Raw genomic sequence first — 16,664 nt, 5'->3', positions numbered from 1 at the left:
AACTATTTGAAAGCTATATATATATCATAAAAAAATTTATTTCACCCATCTTTCAACCTACGCCCTAATAAATATTAATACTTTAATTATTTATAAAAATTATAAATTTTTTAATTTTAAAATATTTTGCATTTTGTTTGTATTTTTATTAAGGAGGTTTTTTCTCTTCTTTTTTAATTTTTTTATTATAAATATTAGTATTTATTGTGGATGTAAGATGGAGCAAGGTATCAAAATATCATAACCCATATATCATACATAGTCATACGGATACTCATACGTTACGGATATCGGATATGGATACGAATTTATAAATTATATAAATTGATAATAAAGATTTATATGTACAAATATATTCCAGTTTTTTTACCAGTATTTCTCCTTTTTAAAATTGTGTTAGAATCGTGGTAGAATCGTCATAAATTCAACAAATATTTTTTGAATTAGACACTTCATCAATACATGTTCTACGAGTGTCGATGTCTGATATTTAAGAGGCATGTACAGGCCTCATAGTTTGAAAGTGGTTGGATATGACAACTAATTCAGAGATAAAGACATCGTATTAATTTATTTGTAGAAGTTTCGCAAAGTAAAGTTATTAGAAAAAAATTAGATATATTTCTACCGAAAATAAACTCAAGTAGTGCAACTCGATGAGGACTCGTTCCTCATGGAACGAGCTTTTAGTTGGTCTCCGGATGGACCGTTATGAGTCCTTTGGATTAGTCGCATAACTATTATTCACTACATTTAAGACTCATTGATTAGGTCGTTTTACTCATGATGGTCATTGGCAATAAATGCTTGGTTAAGGGATGCATACAATCACCCTAACTCTTTGGCATTCCCAATCTTATGGCTAGTACGTACACAAGCCTAGGTCGACCATTGATTTCGAGTAATGTCTGTTAATTAGTTCAAGATTGATAAAGTTTTGTCGATGTTCGTGTCTGAACCTGGATTAGTATTGTTGATCCAATGACTATTTGATCTTGGTGAGTTATCTAACAGTTTGGTATGAGGTAGCAAAATATACCAATGAAGACACTGCTCGAAATCTTAATCAAGGGTGTCTAAAAACACTTTGTAGAAACATTTTATAAATAGGTGCTTCAGAATTTAGAGTTGTTCCGTCAATAACACCAGGAAAACATCTGAGTTCGGAGAGTGCAACTTAGTGAGGACTAGGTGCGGTCTCCAATGAGAGAGGGAGGTCCACCTGCAAAGACTCTCATATGCTTAAGTAGGAGCAAAAAGATGATAATAAATTCATAACAAATAGTTAAGAGTAGGAGTATATAATAGAGTTTAGTGTGTCCTCTTACCAATAGAGTCATCAACTATTTATAGGTCTTGTTGACTCATACCATTAAGAAAAATATTGAATCATCATCATAAAATATAAATGAATTTCATAAAAGTAATTTAGAATCGCTAATAACTTATAACCAATTTATAATCTGATTTATATATTTTAAATATAATATTAAATGAATAATTACTGTCTAAGTGTCTTAAATATTATATTAAATAAGTGATATGAAGTAATAGAAGGGTATGTAGAAGATATAAAAACTTTATATTAATGAGAAATGAACTTTATATTAATGAGAAATGGTGTATGATATTGGTAATTTTGTCCCAACTGGGAGACTTTCCTTTTTCAAAAGGGTGACGATGGTTTCACACCATCATTTAATGTTTTATTTATATTTATTATTATTTTTATTTTAATATAATATATAAAAGTAGTTATTACAAAAGTAGTTATTAAGTGAATGGTTGTGAGATAGTGACTCACAAGAGTAACATGTACCAGACATTACCGGTCGGAATTTAATTATTGAAGAACTGAATTTTGGAATAGTTTAATATTTTCTTTTTTTTGTTGTTGTTAAAAATTAAGAGAACAAATTTAGAAATAAAAAATAAAAAATAATTACTCAGAAAATAGATTATGTAGAAAAATGTTCATTTTGAAAAATAATAATTTAGACAACTGATTATTTAGAAAAATATACATTTTTAATTTTTTTTGGAAAACTGATTATTTTGTGAAATAATATTTATATATATATATTAAAAAATAATTCTTAAACTAATTATTTGCAAAATATTTTTTGCAAAATATTTTTTAAATAAAATTATGTGTTAATTTTTTGTGTGTAGAAAATATATATTAAAATCCTTTTATAAAAATCAATATTTATAAAATTATTTATTTAATTTTGTGTTGAATTAAAATATGTAGTATACATTTTGATTTATTTTAAACTAAAAAATAGAAAATAAAGAAAACCTAGCAATAAATTAAACAAGTAATTCAAATATAAAATCTTTAAATGTTATTTAAAAAAATTGTAAATAATAAAAAAAAATTGCACCTAAAAGATTAATGAAAAAATTGATTAAGTAAGAAAGTTAATTCTTTTTATTGTGTAATTATATTTAACATATGAAAATGTGAATAAATAAAAATTTATGTTTAATAAATATGATAGAAGAAATTAGAAAACTCATTAATGCATGTTGAAGGTTCATAACAACTCTTAGGTAAACTTTGTCCTGAACTAATTCATGGCCATAACATGTTATGTTGTTAGTGGGTACTTGAAATATAAAAAACAAAGTTTGACATGACTTGTAATAGGTTGGACAATTTGTAAAATGATTCTTTCAAATTGATGTAAACATTCTCAACAAGTTGCTGCTTTGCCAACCAAACATTTATTATGTCAAGTGTATCCTCTTGGAAGATTTTATATGTTCAATTATAGTCATAAATGGTTTTGATGGATAACATTCACAATTTCACAAATATGTTGTGAAATTATGTGTGACTCTAACCTATTGTGATTCTATGAAATAAGAGCATTGTTAGTTGTAAAAAGCTTGTAAATGTAAAACATTTAACAATAAAGTTTTGATAATTTCATGCTTAATTAAAATAAATAATATACATAAGTATTTAAGTATAATTAAATAAAACAAATAAATAAATTTAAAGATAAATTTGGATTTGATATAAAATCATATGTATAAGTAAATGATTTATTATTCATTTTTATGTTAATATGTATTACTGATGGAAAGTTTATCATTACAGACCAAGGTTGTTGAAACAATCATTTATTGTGTATCTTGATGTTTGACAATAAAATCATCGCTTTGGACAACTTTATTTCTTAATGTTCATTTCAGTTTTTGATGATTTTGAATGACTTTTAGACTTTTTTTGTTGTTGTTGGATTGAAACAAACTTGTGAACCTTCATGTGTTGGCTAGTAATTTTTGTGTCTAAAATCATAAATCAAATTGTCGTAGACTTTATTCACTTCACCCAACATGTACACAAGATTGATGTACGTGTTGGCATGCAACATGATATGTGAAGTTTCAAGAACTTCCCACAATCACATCACCTAAATTTTTCAGCTAGTCAAACCTTTATTGGGTTGACCATCTCCTTGACCAATAACCTTGTGTTGCTTTTGTCAAATTCAAACACTTTGTGAGTGTTTAATTTTGAATAAGAATATTTTAATGTCTTTGATGAAACTTTAGAATAGACATAATCAACATTAATTATCGTGATCACTTTCATCCATCTTTATGTAAAAGTTTGTTCAATTTGGTATATGTAGCAATGAATGTGGATAATATCATAAGATTCCTTTTTGTTAGGATTGAATTGATGAATTCAACTATGTTGATTGTCAAGTGACCTCATCATCTACCTTCATCCCATGCAAGTACCTCTACGGATTTTGTCAATTCAATTTGTTGCTTATAAATTGACTTTACTAATTATATTGCGAAAGTAGTTTACGCAAGGCTCTGTCATTATATATGTTGCATATAAAAGCAAACGAGTTAAGTTACAAAGTGATACATTTAATTTAACAATGTTGTTTTGAAAGAATAAGTGTCTACCCATATTTACAAGGTCTTTATTAAGTGTTGCATTCTTGAACCGCCTCGTGAACTTTTGTGCAATGTGTCCAATGCAATGCAATGCATCGAGTTACCTTCATTCTATCCACTCTCATCTCTTGTGTATGCACTATGAATGGAGTTGTGACAGTATGAAATTAAGCACAATCCATCCCGAGGTGTGGCATACTGATAAGTGTCATATTTCAGTAATATTTCATATTAAAAAACATACACTTATGAATATTTATTTATAAAATAACTATAATTTAACTCCTAATTTATTAATTTAAACTTTTTTACATATTTTATGATTATAATATGAATAACAACGATTTATTCCCAAATTTGTATTAATTTTAGGATTAGATGCAAAAATGGAGGTGAAAGGGCTAAATGAGAATAGACCAGACGAAAAGGGAAAGTTGGAATATTCAAAACTCGTCCGAACTCACCCATGCAAGATCACTCTAGAGCAATTCGGCCAAGGCTTGCCCAGACGAGTTCACTCTAGAGAAGTTGGGTTTTTTCTCGTCAAACTCACCCAAGCAAGTAATAACTCGCCTAAGCAAGAAGTCACTTGACCCAAGCTCAACTAAGTTAAATATGAGGCGTGAGACATAACCCTAAACATCATTGGGAGAATAAAAGAAGATAGAAAACCCTAGAAGAGGAGTTGTCAATGAGAAACATCCTGGATCTTTTTTTCTTGTTTTCCATGCTTGTAATGGTCAACATGAATGACTAATACTTCCCTTTGGAATTCAAAGTAATATGTTCAAACTCTTATGTATTGAGGTGATATTTATCTATAATATTTTAGTTCTTGATTGATAATTGGTATTATAATTTTATTCTCAAACCTTGAATTATTCATGAGTTTGATCCTTAAATCTGACTTGATATTAGTTATAATAATATGACCTAAATGATAATGTTTAATATATTTGAATGCTAGGGATAAATTTGAAATGTTAATTTCTTTATAACATCTGTTTGTAATGATAAAGAACTTTATAAATATGCGAGGAATCAATATTTAGGAGACTCTTTTTTATAAGTGCGTCAATATCAATCAAGAATGAGTTATAATTTTATTCTAAAACCTTGAATTTTTCATGATTTTGATCCCTAGATCTGACTAGAAAGTATTTTTAAGAATCTTACCTAAATGATAATGTTTAACATATTTGAATGTTATGAATAGATTTGAAATGTTAATTTCTTTATAACAGTTGTTCGTAATGATAAGGAACTTTATAAATATGTGAGGAATCAATATTTAGAAGACTCTCTTAATAATTTTGTAAACAAGGAATTGATATGAATAATTTTTGTAAGTGCATCAATAACAATCAAGACTGAAAATTATAATCTTTTGCAAAAGTACATACGAGTGAGAAGGATGAATCTCAATCCCAATTTTCTCAATTGAATCAAACAACTATTTACTTTGCTTTATTTACATTCTTGCAATGTCATACACAACAAACTTCCAACCAATTTTAGATATTGTTTTTTATATAGTGAATATTATGCTTGAAAAATCAATTGTTCCTTGTGGATTTGATATTCGTTCTTAGAGACAAATTTATTACTTCTGACACGGTACACTTGCCGTAAAATAGTCATCATATACCTACTTAGGGTGTTTAGAAAGAAAAAACTAGCTTCAATTGTTTCACCGTCAACCACAACAAAGGTGATCAAGAGTATGTTTTCTTCTCATCATGTGTCACTCCGACTGCGAGGATGCCTCTGTATTTGCTATAGAGAAATGTGTGTTATCAACTTGTACCAGTGGTTTGTAGAACCGAAACCCATTAATGCGTGGCTTGAAGGTCCATAACAATATCTTGAAGTAGACTTTCTCTTGAACTAACTTCTCGCCATAATATATTGGTTATGCTGTCATTCGTTACTTGAAATCAAGAGCAAAGTTTTCCATGACTTGCTATAGGTTGGACAATTTTTGGAATGATTCTTCCCAATTGACGTAAACATTCTCAATATGTGCTCCATGCCAAGGTATTTTCGTTCTTCATTATTCCCTAGACGTTTTAGGGTTACATTAGGCTCAAAGAAGCCCAATTGTTACCCTAACTAGTCATTTTTAACCTTAACTAGTCATATTTTGCTATTGACCCAAATACAAGCCCAAAAACCTATACTACTTGGCCCAAATATTTGGTCCAATTATTTTAGGCAGTTTCTTCCTGCACCCCCACAATGTAATGCAAAGACAAAAATATCCCTATTATTTTTTAAAAACCCCAAAATGCACATAAGATCCACACTACTTTTTCTTCTTCCGGACAATGCAATTCGGTAATTTTACGAAATGGGAAATCCGCATTTACTTTTTTGCATTCTAGATTGGGAAATCCATAAATCTTTCGAATTGATAAATTTGTAAATCTTACGGATTGGAAAATCCATAAATCTTCTGGATTGGTGAATCCGTTAATCTTCCGGGTCCATCAATCCGTAACAAAAAATAGACTTCTGGATTCAGCAATCCAGAAATCAACAAGGTGCTTTCGAAACACCCTTTTATTTGAAAAAGAACACGAATCACTTCCGGATTAATGAATCCGTAGCACACTCCCAGATCCCGATATCCAGTAACCTAAAAAACTCTAGTTTTTCAAGTAAAAGGTGAAGGTTAGTTTTGGGATTTACAAAATTATGGGGGTACAGGAAGAAAAACGTAGGGGTGCAGGAAGAAGAAGCCATTATTTTATGCTACTAGGCCCAATACATGACCCATAAAATTCTAAACAACTTTATACAATTTATTTAAGCTAAAGCTTGACCAGAAAATAATGTAGACTAGTTAGCAAAACTCAGTCTTCTTGTGTTCTTCTAACCAAAACTCTAGTTTATATTTTGATAACTTGAAGGGCTTCTTGGATATGTTTGTACATTCTTTCACCTTAAAGTTGTCCTCTTGATTGGGCCTACAAAAATAAAAAAAAAAGCCTCATTTAGATCCATATTTACAGTTAAATCAATAAACAGGTCTTCATCCTCCTAATTGTATGGTTGTGTGAGGTTGGCAGGTTTTCTTTACAACGACTTCATACTTTGCCAACCAAACCTTTTTATATGTCAAAGTGTGCCCCAAAAGGACTTGATATGTCAAATTATAGTCACAATTGGTATTGATGGATCACCATCAACAATTTCATGAATATCTTGTGAAAATATGCATGACCCCAACCTATTATAATTATGTAACCTATTATGATTATGTGAAATAAGACGGGTTACACGGGTGTGAACTCCTTCTAAAAAAAGAGTTATATCTATTATGCACTAGCAATCAACTAACACTTATTTTTTTTTTAATGATTATAACACAAAATCTTTTATTTAGTAACATATAATCATTAATCATTATGTACAACAATAACTATGTTTTTTTTAGATTGAGTTGCTAAGATCGAAGTATCTTTACATATTTATATATTTTATATTTAAATATTTTAAATATTTATGAATATTATTATTCATAATATGAAACAATTTACAATTCAAAATTATAAGTTCTCCTGTTATGCATCTTGTTTCAACTATTATGTTTTTAAATAACCAATTAAATATACAAGCTAACTTTCAACTAAGTCTTTTCTTGAGTGGAGTATAAAAACTTCATTTTGATATGAAAAAAAACTCTCAATATGAGAGGTGTATTCTGCACACTATACCTTCTTTTTATTTACTTATGCTTTTTTTTTATGGTTTAGTGAAATGGTCATCTGATTAGAACAGAACCTTAATATATTTCATATGCTTTGAAGATCTTATAAAAAACATTTACTTCTTCATTACATTTTTTGGCACATATTTATGTTTGTCATAAAGAAAAGGCAAGAATGTTATAACTAAATAGGGAAAAAGTAATTTTGATATACATTGGGATTGGAGTCACATTCTAGAAATTTAACATGATAGTCCAATTTTGGCTGCCCAAACTAATTATTTAAATATGAGTTTTGGGCATACCCATTTTGTTCATGTATAAATAAAGCATGCATCTAATGGAATCTCAAGCTGAATCATGAGCCTTGCAAACAGGTAAATCTTCATCCAAATTGGGAGGAACTCCAAGAATTGGATTTCTCTCAAAGAAATTAACAGGCTTCAAATCAAAACTTGATGACACAGTAGGCATAATAGGGTAGTCCTCTTGACATGGTATGTGATGAAATCCTATTGTGTACCACAAAACTATGTCCTTATTCTCAATTGGACGATCCCTGCATATCAAACATCAAACACTTTCAGAATTTAACATGATGTCTTCACTGGTAAAAAAGTTCAGCATTTGGTGAGTGAGCACTTTCTCCAACCTATGTGTTTTGAGTACACGAAAGTTCATCTTTCCTTTTACTGATCCATGACGACACAAGATATGAAATGATAAACCAAAGTTTTCCTGAATTATCTCTGGTTGTATACCTCACAAACAATGATTTTAAATTGTTCTCCATTCTTATTTGCCAACATATAATGAGAATGACATGTAAGTATGAGTTGTATATCTCCAAATAAAGAGTAATTCCTCATGAACACGCATATGCATTCATGACTCTCACCTCTCCCAACACGTACTCTAGCATTCTTTTTCAGCACACTCTATACTTGGTAAAATTACTTGTCTCTCGTTTGTAATTTAGTGATCCTATTTATAAAGTGGTGATCTACAAGGATTTCAACTATTTGTCTCTGACTTCAAATTTAGTGGTCCTATTTCTTAAGTGAAGGATCTACATGAATTTCAACTAATTTTTCTCTCATTTCTAAGATATTTCTTAAGTGAAGGATCTACATGAATTTCAACTATTTTTCTCTCATTTCTAAGATCTCATGTCGATTAAAGATAATAACATTTTATAGCATATAAGTGGTTCTAAGTTGATTTTGTAAAATTGAATTAGGTGTAAAGTACATTTTCTAATATGATATCAAAGTCATTTAGAGTTTATTTTATAATGTGATATCAAAATCATTTAGAATCTATTTTATAATATGATATCAAAGTCAATTACCGTCTTGACGAGGTTTGTTCAGTTTTTTGTTAATGGTTAATGGTTCTGATTTCTAAAGTTATGGATCTACATGTACTTCAACTATTTATATTTCAGCAAATGTGACATTATTCATGATTATAGAATTGACATTGAAACATGACATAAAAAAAGGTAGAATGATGAAAAGAATGTGTAACCTGTTGGACCAGACTTGAAGAGTATCATCTCCTTTGCTCTGGTAAACGAATGAGCCACCAGCCCATTGCTCAGTCTTGTTGTATGGAGTGACCCATATCTGATTGTTGGTAAAGGCTGCTCTTTTCTGTGGTGGGTCTTCTGGATCCAGCAGGCTAGCTGCTGTGCCACCTGGAACCAATTTATACCCCACAGGGTTCCCTACCCTTGTCTTCTTCAATGGATTCACCACATGAAATTCTGATGGCTCATACAGTTTCAGTCTTATCTGAGCATCTTTCTCTGTCTTTGCCACTTCTTTAACAGCTTTTAAATAACTCTTTCTGGGTGATTCTCCTGAACTCGTCTCTTCCTTCTTTATGTTCACCTTAACAAATGAATTCTCTGACCCATCAACATCCATGTCTAGGTAATATGTGACATAGTGATCATGGATCACACCAATAATATTTTCACTCAAAAGGGTTCCATAAAGATAGTCTTTTTCAGGGACTTGGTCCATATTCTCATAGGTAGTTCCTTTCACCATCAAGATTCCACTCAGTCCAACCTGCATCAGACAAATGCCTACACATTAGCATAAACTACTGTGTACTAATTAAACAATACAAAAACATTATCATCATTCACCCCAAATCATAAATATGTAGTCACTATAGTAGTGCAAGTTGTCCATTTTGCTATAACCCAACATATTGTGTAAGGGATACATTATTGAAAAGGGTGCATAAAAGTGCGTTCAGGTCATCAATTAATGTTAAAGGTTTTCAGGAATCTTGGATTGCATCCATACTTTAAAAATAAAGTACCACGTAACTTGATTAGTTTATTATATAGATTGCTTTCAGGGAATTGGGATTGGATCCATGCTTTGAATATGTTAATGTATCACATCAAACGTTGATTAGTTTATTGTACACATGCCTACAAAGGTTTTCGGGAGTATCAATGCTGAACAATAATATATAGAAACCTTTGCTCTGATTAGCCCGTCGGTTTGAAATTCCCAATCCACAATATAGTCATAGTTTGCCACTGCAGCTGCCATCCTAACAACTAGTGTCACCTTTGGCCTCACTTCAGTAACCTGCCATAATAGCCCAAACCCAGAATAAAGTTGAGAGATAAATTCATTCAACTAAATCAGAACAACACATTTTTTTTAATCTGCAAAGAATAAATAAACTAAAATGAACTAAAATGAGAAACAGAAACTGATCAAAGTCAATCTACTCAATATCTGACCTATAGACATTCTTCATACTCTACATACCACCAAACCAATCCTCAAATCCTCAGATGAAAGGACTGTGAAAGGAGTGATAAGTGTAGCAAGGCATCCTAATTCATGATCATTGAACTTGCAACAAGAAAACAGTGGGAGCTTCATTTTAACTGTGTTTTGGATTGATGTTTTGGTGCACATGTTCCAAATATTCAAGCTACATATAGTAACTTTTGGCTAGAATCTGTGATATCAAACCTAACACAAACTTTAGTTTGAGGTTGGCATGAGAGAAAAGGTTACCTTGAGGCCAGTGATGGGGCACTCAGCATGTCTCCAAGCAATGTCACCAGCATAACTCTCAAAAATGCAAATCATGTTGGGTTGGAGATAAGGTGTTCCATCAGAAGAGGCAAACACACCATCCATGTAGTAAGCATTCCGAGGGCAATCATTCAAGGGGTCCAATGGCATTGCTTGCAACCCAAATCCATACTCACCAGCATCCATGTATGTCTTAAAGTACCACCCTTCTGTGGGATCCATATAAGGCACAAATAGCTCAGATGTGAACCCTTTGTACATCACATTTCTCAGCTTTGATGTGTCAGGGTCCCTCACCTTCACCTGTGAAACTATGGTCCCAGCTCTAGGGTCAGGTCTCAGGTGAAACTCCCAGTTTGCCCATTTCACCAAGTGCCCATCAACACTAAAGCTTGGACCTTGTGGCTGCTCCAAGGATATTGGATTCAACAGCCTCAACTCCCCATTGAGCTTCTGAATGGAATAACGGTAGTCAGTGTTGGCACCACTAGCCACAGGGATGTTTTGGCCATCATCTGAAATAGCCACCACCTCTTTTCTATCCATGTCAACCAAGGCAGTGACACCTTCAATCGGTTTCATGTAGAAGTTCACAGTGCCTTCTTTGGAATAGCACTGCACCTTGATCAACCTTCTATTCTCCTCCACTGGTGTCCCATACCACCCTGAAGAGATTGGCAAGCAAGCCAGGTCTGCTAAATTGACACCACGTTTGGTGATTGAACGGTTGAACTCAGAGCTCTTGAGGGGAACCTCCAGCACCCCCACCATGTCCTCCATAGTCATGATGGGGTACCCGGAAGAAGAGCCGGTTTCATGGCTGACCACCATGCTGATTTCGAGGTCCACAGTGAGCACATGAGAGACCCCCTTCACAACTGCAACCACAGAAGCCTTCCTTGGCAAGGGTGGATCACCCTTTCTCCATTTTTGGACTAGCTTTTTGTCTGGTTCTTCAAGGACCACGGAGTTCAGAGTGTAGCTGGATGAGGACTTGAACAGAGGGTGGGAAGAGAGGATGGTTCTGACCCTGTTGAACTCTTGAACAGTTAGAGGGTCAAGAGGGTGTTGAGGAATTTCTGATTGGTGGTCAGAAGATGATGGATTCTTGATCTCTTTAGGCCGTGCTGAAGAGTAGAAGCGGTTCTTTGAGATGCACCAACCAGAGTAGAGGTTGCAGTTTAGAACCTCCTTGTTGGAAAGCGATGGAAGGTGAAGCCAGCTAACAAGTGAAATCATTGCCACCCCAGTTAAGAGAACCAGGAAGCGCCACAATTTGTTGGCCTCCATGGATAGATATCAGTGGTGAGAGAGCTTGTTTTTGAAGTAGACTTTATCTTGAGAAAGCTTCACGTGAGTATATATTATGCAGTCAGAGACCTGAGAAATGGAGCAGAGAATATGGTGACGGTGGAAATTGATAATTGGAGGAGTCTCTGTAACCTGCACACAAAGAACCAACCACTAACGATAAAATGGATAAAAGAATCTTATGCAGAGAGAGACTTTAGCAGTTTATCAGAGTAGCAATTTTGTTTCTTCCCACAAGACTAAAATGACTCAAATAAGTTATTGTCTATCACAACGATCGAGGAAATGCATTCATAACACTATCTACCAAAAGGGTCATTCACAAACAAGTAAAACCACAATCCTCATAACTTTGGGGTTACCTACTATCTCTGTGTTCTTCTTCTACTTGCCCTATAAAATTCAACAAGTGAACTGAAATATGAAGCTAAGCTCAGACAGGTTTCTTAAATGATACGTATTATATAGGATCATGTTGTGTCCAGTATGTGTTACAATAGGAAGTCACCATAGGCCTATTTCTGATTTCTGTCTTATTATAGAGCAGATTTTATTCTTAAAAAAAGTCTGGTTAGATCAGATTAAGAAAAAAAAATGTATTTAAACTATCATTAATTTCAACTTTTAAGTAGAAGAATCATCAGAAATGATGCAGTTACTTACTTTAATAGTATAATAATATCAACCTTCTTAATGGTTGGAATCCATATTCATTAAGAACCAGATACTAAAAATCATTTTTATAAACACTTGGATCTTAACAGCATTATTCCCTTGATATGTATTAACTGGTTGTAAGCACTTGCTTGATCTTCATATTTGATGTTAATGAAAGTTAATAAAGTGATTAATGTTGTGGAGAGTTTGTATTGATAATGATAAAGTTTGAAAGGTCACGCATGCAAGTGAGGATTGAAAATATATGGTAAAGAAAACAGTTCTTTAGGCATTTCCATGGCGTTTTAGCAACACGACATGGGAAAAGTTAGGTGTCCCTGCACCAAAAATCAGAATGCGCAACTTCAACCCGTCACTATCGGAATTAAATTTTGATTTGACTAAAATCACTCTACATTCAATTTTAAGGTAGTGTCCGTTTTGAAGTGTTGGAACTCAAAAGACGTATCGGTGGATTGGAGAAGAAAGAAGTATATAAATTGTCTTTAACCTTGACTCTTCAACGATATGAGACTATATTAGTTTTGAACTCAATCACAATTTTGTTCTTAAAAAACGTTTTGATAGATTGAAGAAGAAATAAGTATATAAATTATCTTTAATCTCGACTCTTGAACAATATGAGACTATATTAGTTTTGAACTCAGTCGCAGTTTTGTTTTTAAAAGACGTCTTGGTGAATTGGAGAAGAAAAAAAGTATATAAATTGTCTTTAACCTCAACTCTTAAACCATATGAGACTATATTAGCTGTGCTGGAACACTATCTAAACTATTTTGAAATCTCATTTTATAAATTAGTGAGTTGCGTATAGTTTAATGAGATCGTTGGAACTACGCTACTATATCCTAAAAAAATATCCAATCTTGAAGTATCAACATGTTGAGTCTCAGAAAATGTGTTGAACATCTCATTTTTATTTCTAAAGCCATTAACTGATCTCATAAACATGCTTCTCTGCAATGGTTTCTAGTTTTTAAGAGTAGAATTATTTTGCATAGAAGTTTGAAAACAATGAGGTTGTTTGGTGCAGAACTTATCACATGAAGTGGCTGCATTTTTAGAGATGCATACAAAAATTTTGTCCTTAAATTTGGTACTCCTGTCCCTCCATCTTACAAGTTGCTGTCGGTTGTAGAGATGGAAGTCATCATAAGCACAAACTTCGAATGCAACCCCCACAAATAATTTAGATATGACATCTCATTTATCCCAAAACAATAGCATAATTGATTAACAAGTTTTTTCTTTTTTTGTTTTAAAATATTACTTAAATAATATGTAGTGAGAGGCTCAATATATTTGAGATTTTTTTTAGTATTCAATAATTTTTTTAAGACCTCGGATGCCTAATAAATTAATTTTTTTTGGTTGGGATGTTCCTATTGCCTTTTTATTTTGGGTATGAACAAAAGATTAAATAAGTGTTGTAAAAGATTAAATAAGTGTTGCTCGAGCTTTTCCTCATAATGTGACAATATATTAATGTGTTTTGTTCGCTCATATGAAAGTTGGGAATTTGTTACAATATATCTTGTTGCTTGATTATCATAAACAATGAGTGATGTGAAGATCATCAAAAAGGTATGCAAGTCACTATAATTTTCACAAATCAGAGTAGTTAGAGCTCGATACTTCAGATGAAGAATGAGACAAAATATCATGCTTCTTTGTTTTCCATGAGACCAAAGAATCTCCAAGAAAAAAAAATGCAAAATCTAGTAACATATCGACATGTGTTAACACAAGAAGTTCAATCAGAATCACTAAAGCATTCTAATTGAATAACAAAGCTAGAAGGGAAATATATATATATATATATATATATATATTATGATGGTGTAACCTTTATATATCTTAAAACTCTTTGTGCAACTTGATGATGATGATGGAATTGAATGGTATAGAAAATATTTGGTATGGTGTTAGTTAAATAAAGAAGTTTACTTATTTACCTCCTTTATCCTTTTTGGTCATGAACATTCATGTTATGCTCAAACAAATACTTCATTTTTTTTTACTTCATGACTCTTGTCATAGGACTAAGAACAAGCTTTACTCCAACCATACTTGTATATGCAAGAATGTTTAAGGAAAATTTCATTTGTCAAATATGGATCACCTCTAACTGAATGAGCAATCTCAAGACCTAAGAGATATTTTAGGTGACCAAGATATTTTTTTATCTTGAAAGTATTGTTTAATGATATTTTGATATTATTGATATAACGATGCAACTTTCCATTAAAATAATATCATTTACATATATAAGAAGATCAATGAAAGAAATATTTATTTTTTAGTGAATAAAGTACCATCATATTTAAATTGAACAAAACCAATAAATATTAAAAAGTTGGTAAGTTTTCTAAACCATTATCAACTAACTTGTTTTTAAACATACAATAATTTGGTCAAGCGACGTACTTATTAGCTTTGGTAGAAGTTATACCTTGAGGTAAGTTCATATATATACTTCTTCATTCAAATCTTTGGCAAAAAAAACATTATCCACATCCAATTGTTTAACCAATTGTTTAAGATGCTAGTGTTTTACAATAAAAATGGTGATAAGAAATAGACAATAGTGAGTTTAACAACTGGTGAATATGTAACTGATGGCCTCTAATTGAGTGTAACATTTGGCTACAATATGTATTTTATATCTCTCAACATCTTCATTGGATTTTTATTTTATCTTATACATCCAATAGTTGATTTTTCTAGAGGCAAATAAGTTAAATACCAAGTATTATTCTTCTGCATAGCTTCAATTTTAGTTCTGATAAACTTAATCCATTCAGGTGATTGGGCTGCTTCTTCATAGGATTGGAGCTTAGAACAAGTGGAAATGGAAAAAGTATATTTCAGATGATTAATAGACAAATTTTAATAAGATAAAACATAGTTAAATGAATATTTTATTTGCCTATGACTAATTCATGAGTTGATGATGTCTTGTAAAAAAAAATTGGAGCTTTTGTGTGGTATAATGTATCTTAAAAACATGTATTTTGTTTTTTACTATTCCCACTTTGGAGACATTTTGCATCCAACTTTTCATTATTTCTTTGTAGACTTCCAGCAACTTAATCTCATAATTTTTGTCAAAAGTATAATCATGCAAATCATTGAAAATATCTTCTTCTAATATATATGTTCACAAAAAATCACAATCGGAAGACAAAAAAAAATCTCTGTCGTGTGCATATCTATCACAATATTTTGTTTCAATTTTAAAACCAAGAAAATTAACTATTTAGATTTTTTCCTTTCTCGCACTCGTGTAGAAATAAGAAGAAACTATGGGATTCTAAAAGAAGGCAATTACTTTTTGCACCCAATTATTGCTTCCTGCACCAACGAACTTTTTAAAATCCTATTATGTTCTTATCTTCTTTATTTTGAAAAATGGTGTAGGATGCAAAGAAACTTGTTTTTTTCTCTTTGGTGGTGGTTTGAGCTGCATAGGAGATGGTTTTAGTGTGGTGGTGGACGGGCCGTTTGCACTGTAAGGTCTGCAGATTGACATTATTGTCAGATAAGAAGATATTTAAGTTGGTTTTTCTCATTTTGTTCGATTTGAGGTGGTCATGGATACCGATATCCGGAAGCCTGATTTTAACCTTACGGATACAAGCGTCCAGAAGTCATTGTTAAACACTCCGGATATAAACATCCGTAAGCAATTAACATTTGCAGTTGAAGCTCCTGGACGCCTATGTCCGTAGTAGAGAAATGCGCTACAGATATCATTATCTGGAATTGGGTATTATTCTCGGATGTACTTATCCAGAATTGGGTATTGAATTATGGATGTACATATCCGAAATAGTTAATTGTGTTCTGGATGTAGGCATCTGGAAGTATATTTTTTGACTTATAGATTTCTATATCCGGAAACTAAGTGATATTTTTTTTCAGCATTCTTAATGGATACAGTTGGCTCAGAGGAGATA

At 31.9% G+C, this 16,664-nt stretch overlaps 1 protein-coding gene across 3 annotated transcripts; it reads right to left on the bottom strand.

Moving 5' to 3' along the window:
• Positions 1-7,817: 7,817 nt before the first annotated feature.
• LOC137834767 (amine oxidase [copper-containing] gamma 2) lies at positions 7,818-13,083 on the bottom strand. Of its 3 annotated transcripts, none has more exons than XM_068642948.1 (5): positions 12,691-13,083; positions 10,696-12,159; positions 10,141-10,254; positions 9,170-9,717; positions 7,818-8,198 (listed from the first exon to the last, which is right to left on the bottom strand). In XM_068642948.1, the coding sequence occupies exons 2-5, from the start codon at positions 12,004-12,006 to the stop codon at positions 7,988-7,990; spliced, it is 2,184 nt and encodes a 727-aa protein (XP_068499049.1). In that variant the 5' UTR covers positions 12,007-12,159; positions 12,691-13,083; the 3' UTR covers positions 7,818-7,987. The 3 variants fall into 3 exon arrangements, with proteins under 3 accessions (XP_068499049.1, XP_068499047.1, XP_068499048.1); XM_068642946.1 differs by lacking the exon at positions 12,691-13,083 and adding an exon at positions 12,390-12,675; XM_068642947.1 differs by lacking the exon at positions 12,691-13,083 and adding an exon at positions 12,394-12,625.
• Positions 13,084-16,664: the final 3,581 nt, after the last annotated feature.

Source organism: Phaseolus vulgaris, chromosome 5 (genome assembly GCF_051622355.1).
Source record: "Phaseolus vulgaris cultivar YP4 chromosome 5, ASM5162235v1, whole genome shotgun sequence".
NCBI lineage: Eukaryota > Viridiplantae > Streptophyta > Magnoliopsida > Fabales > Fabaceae > Phaseolus > Phaseolus vulgaris.
This window is presented reverse-complemented; position numbering and strand designations above follow the sequence as displayed.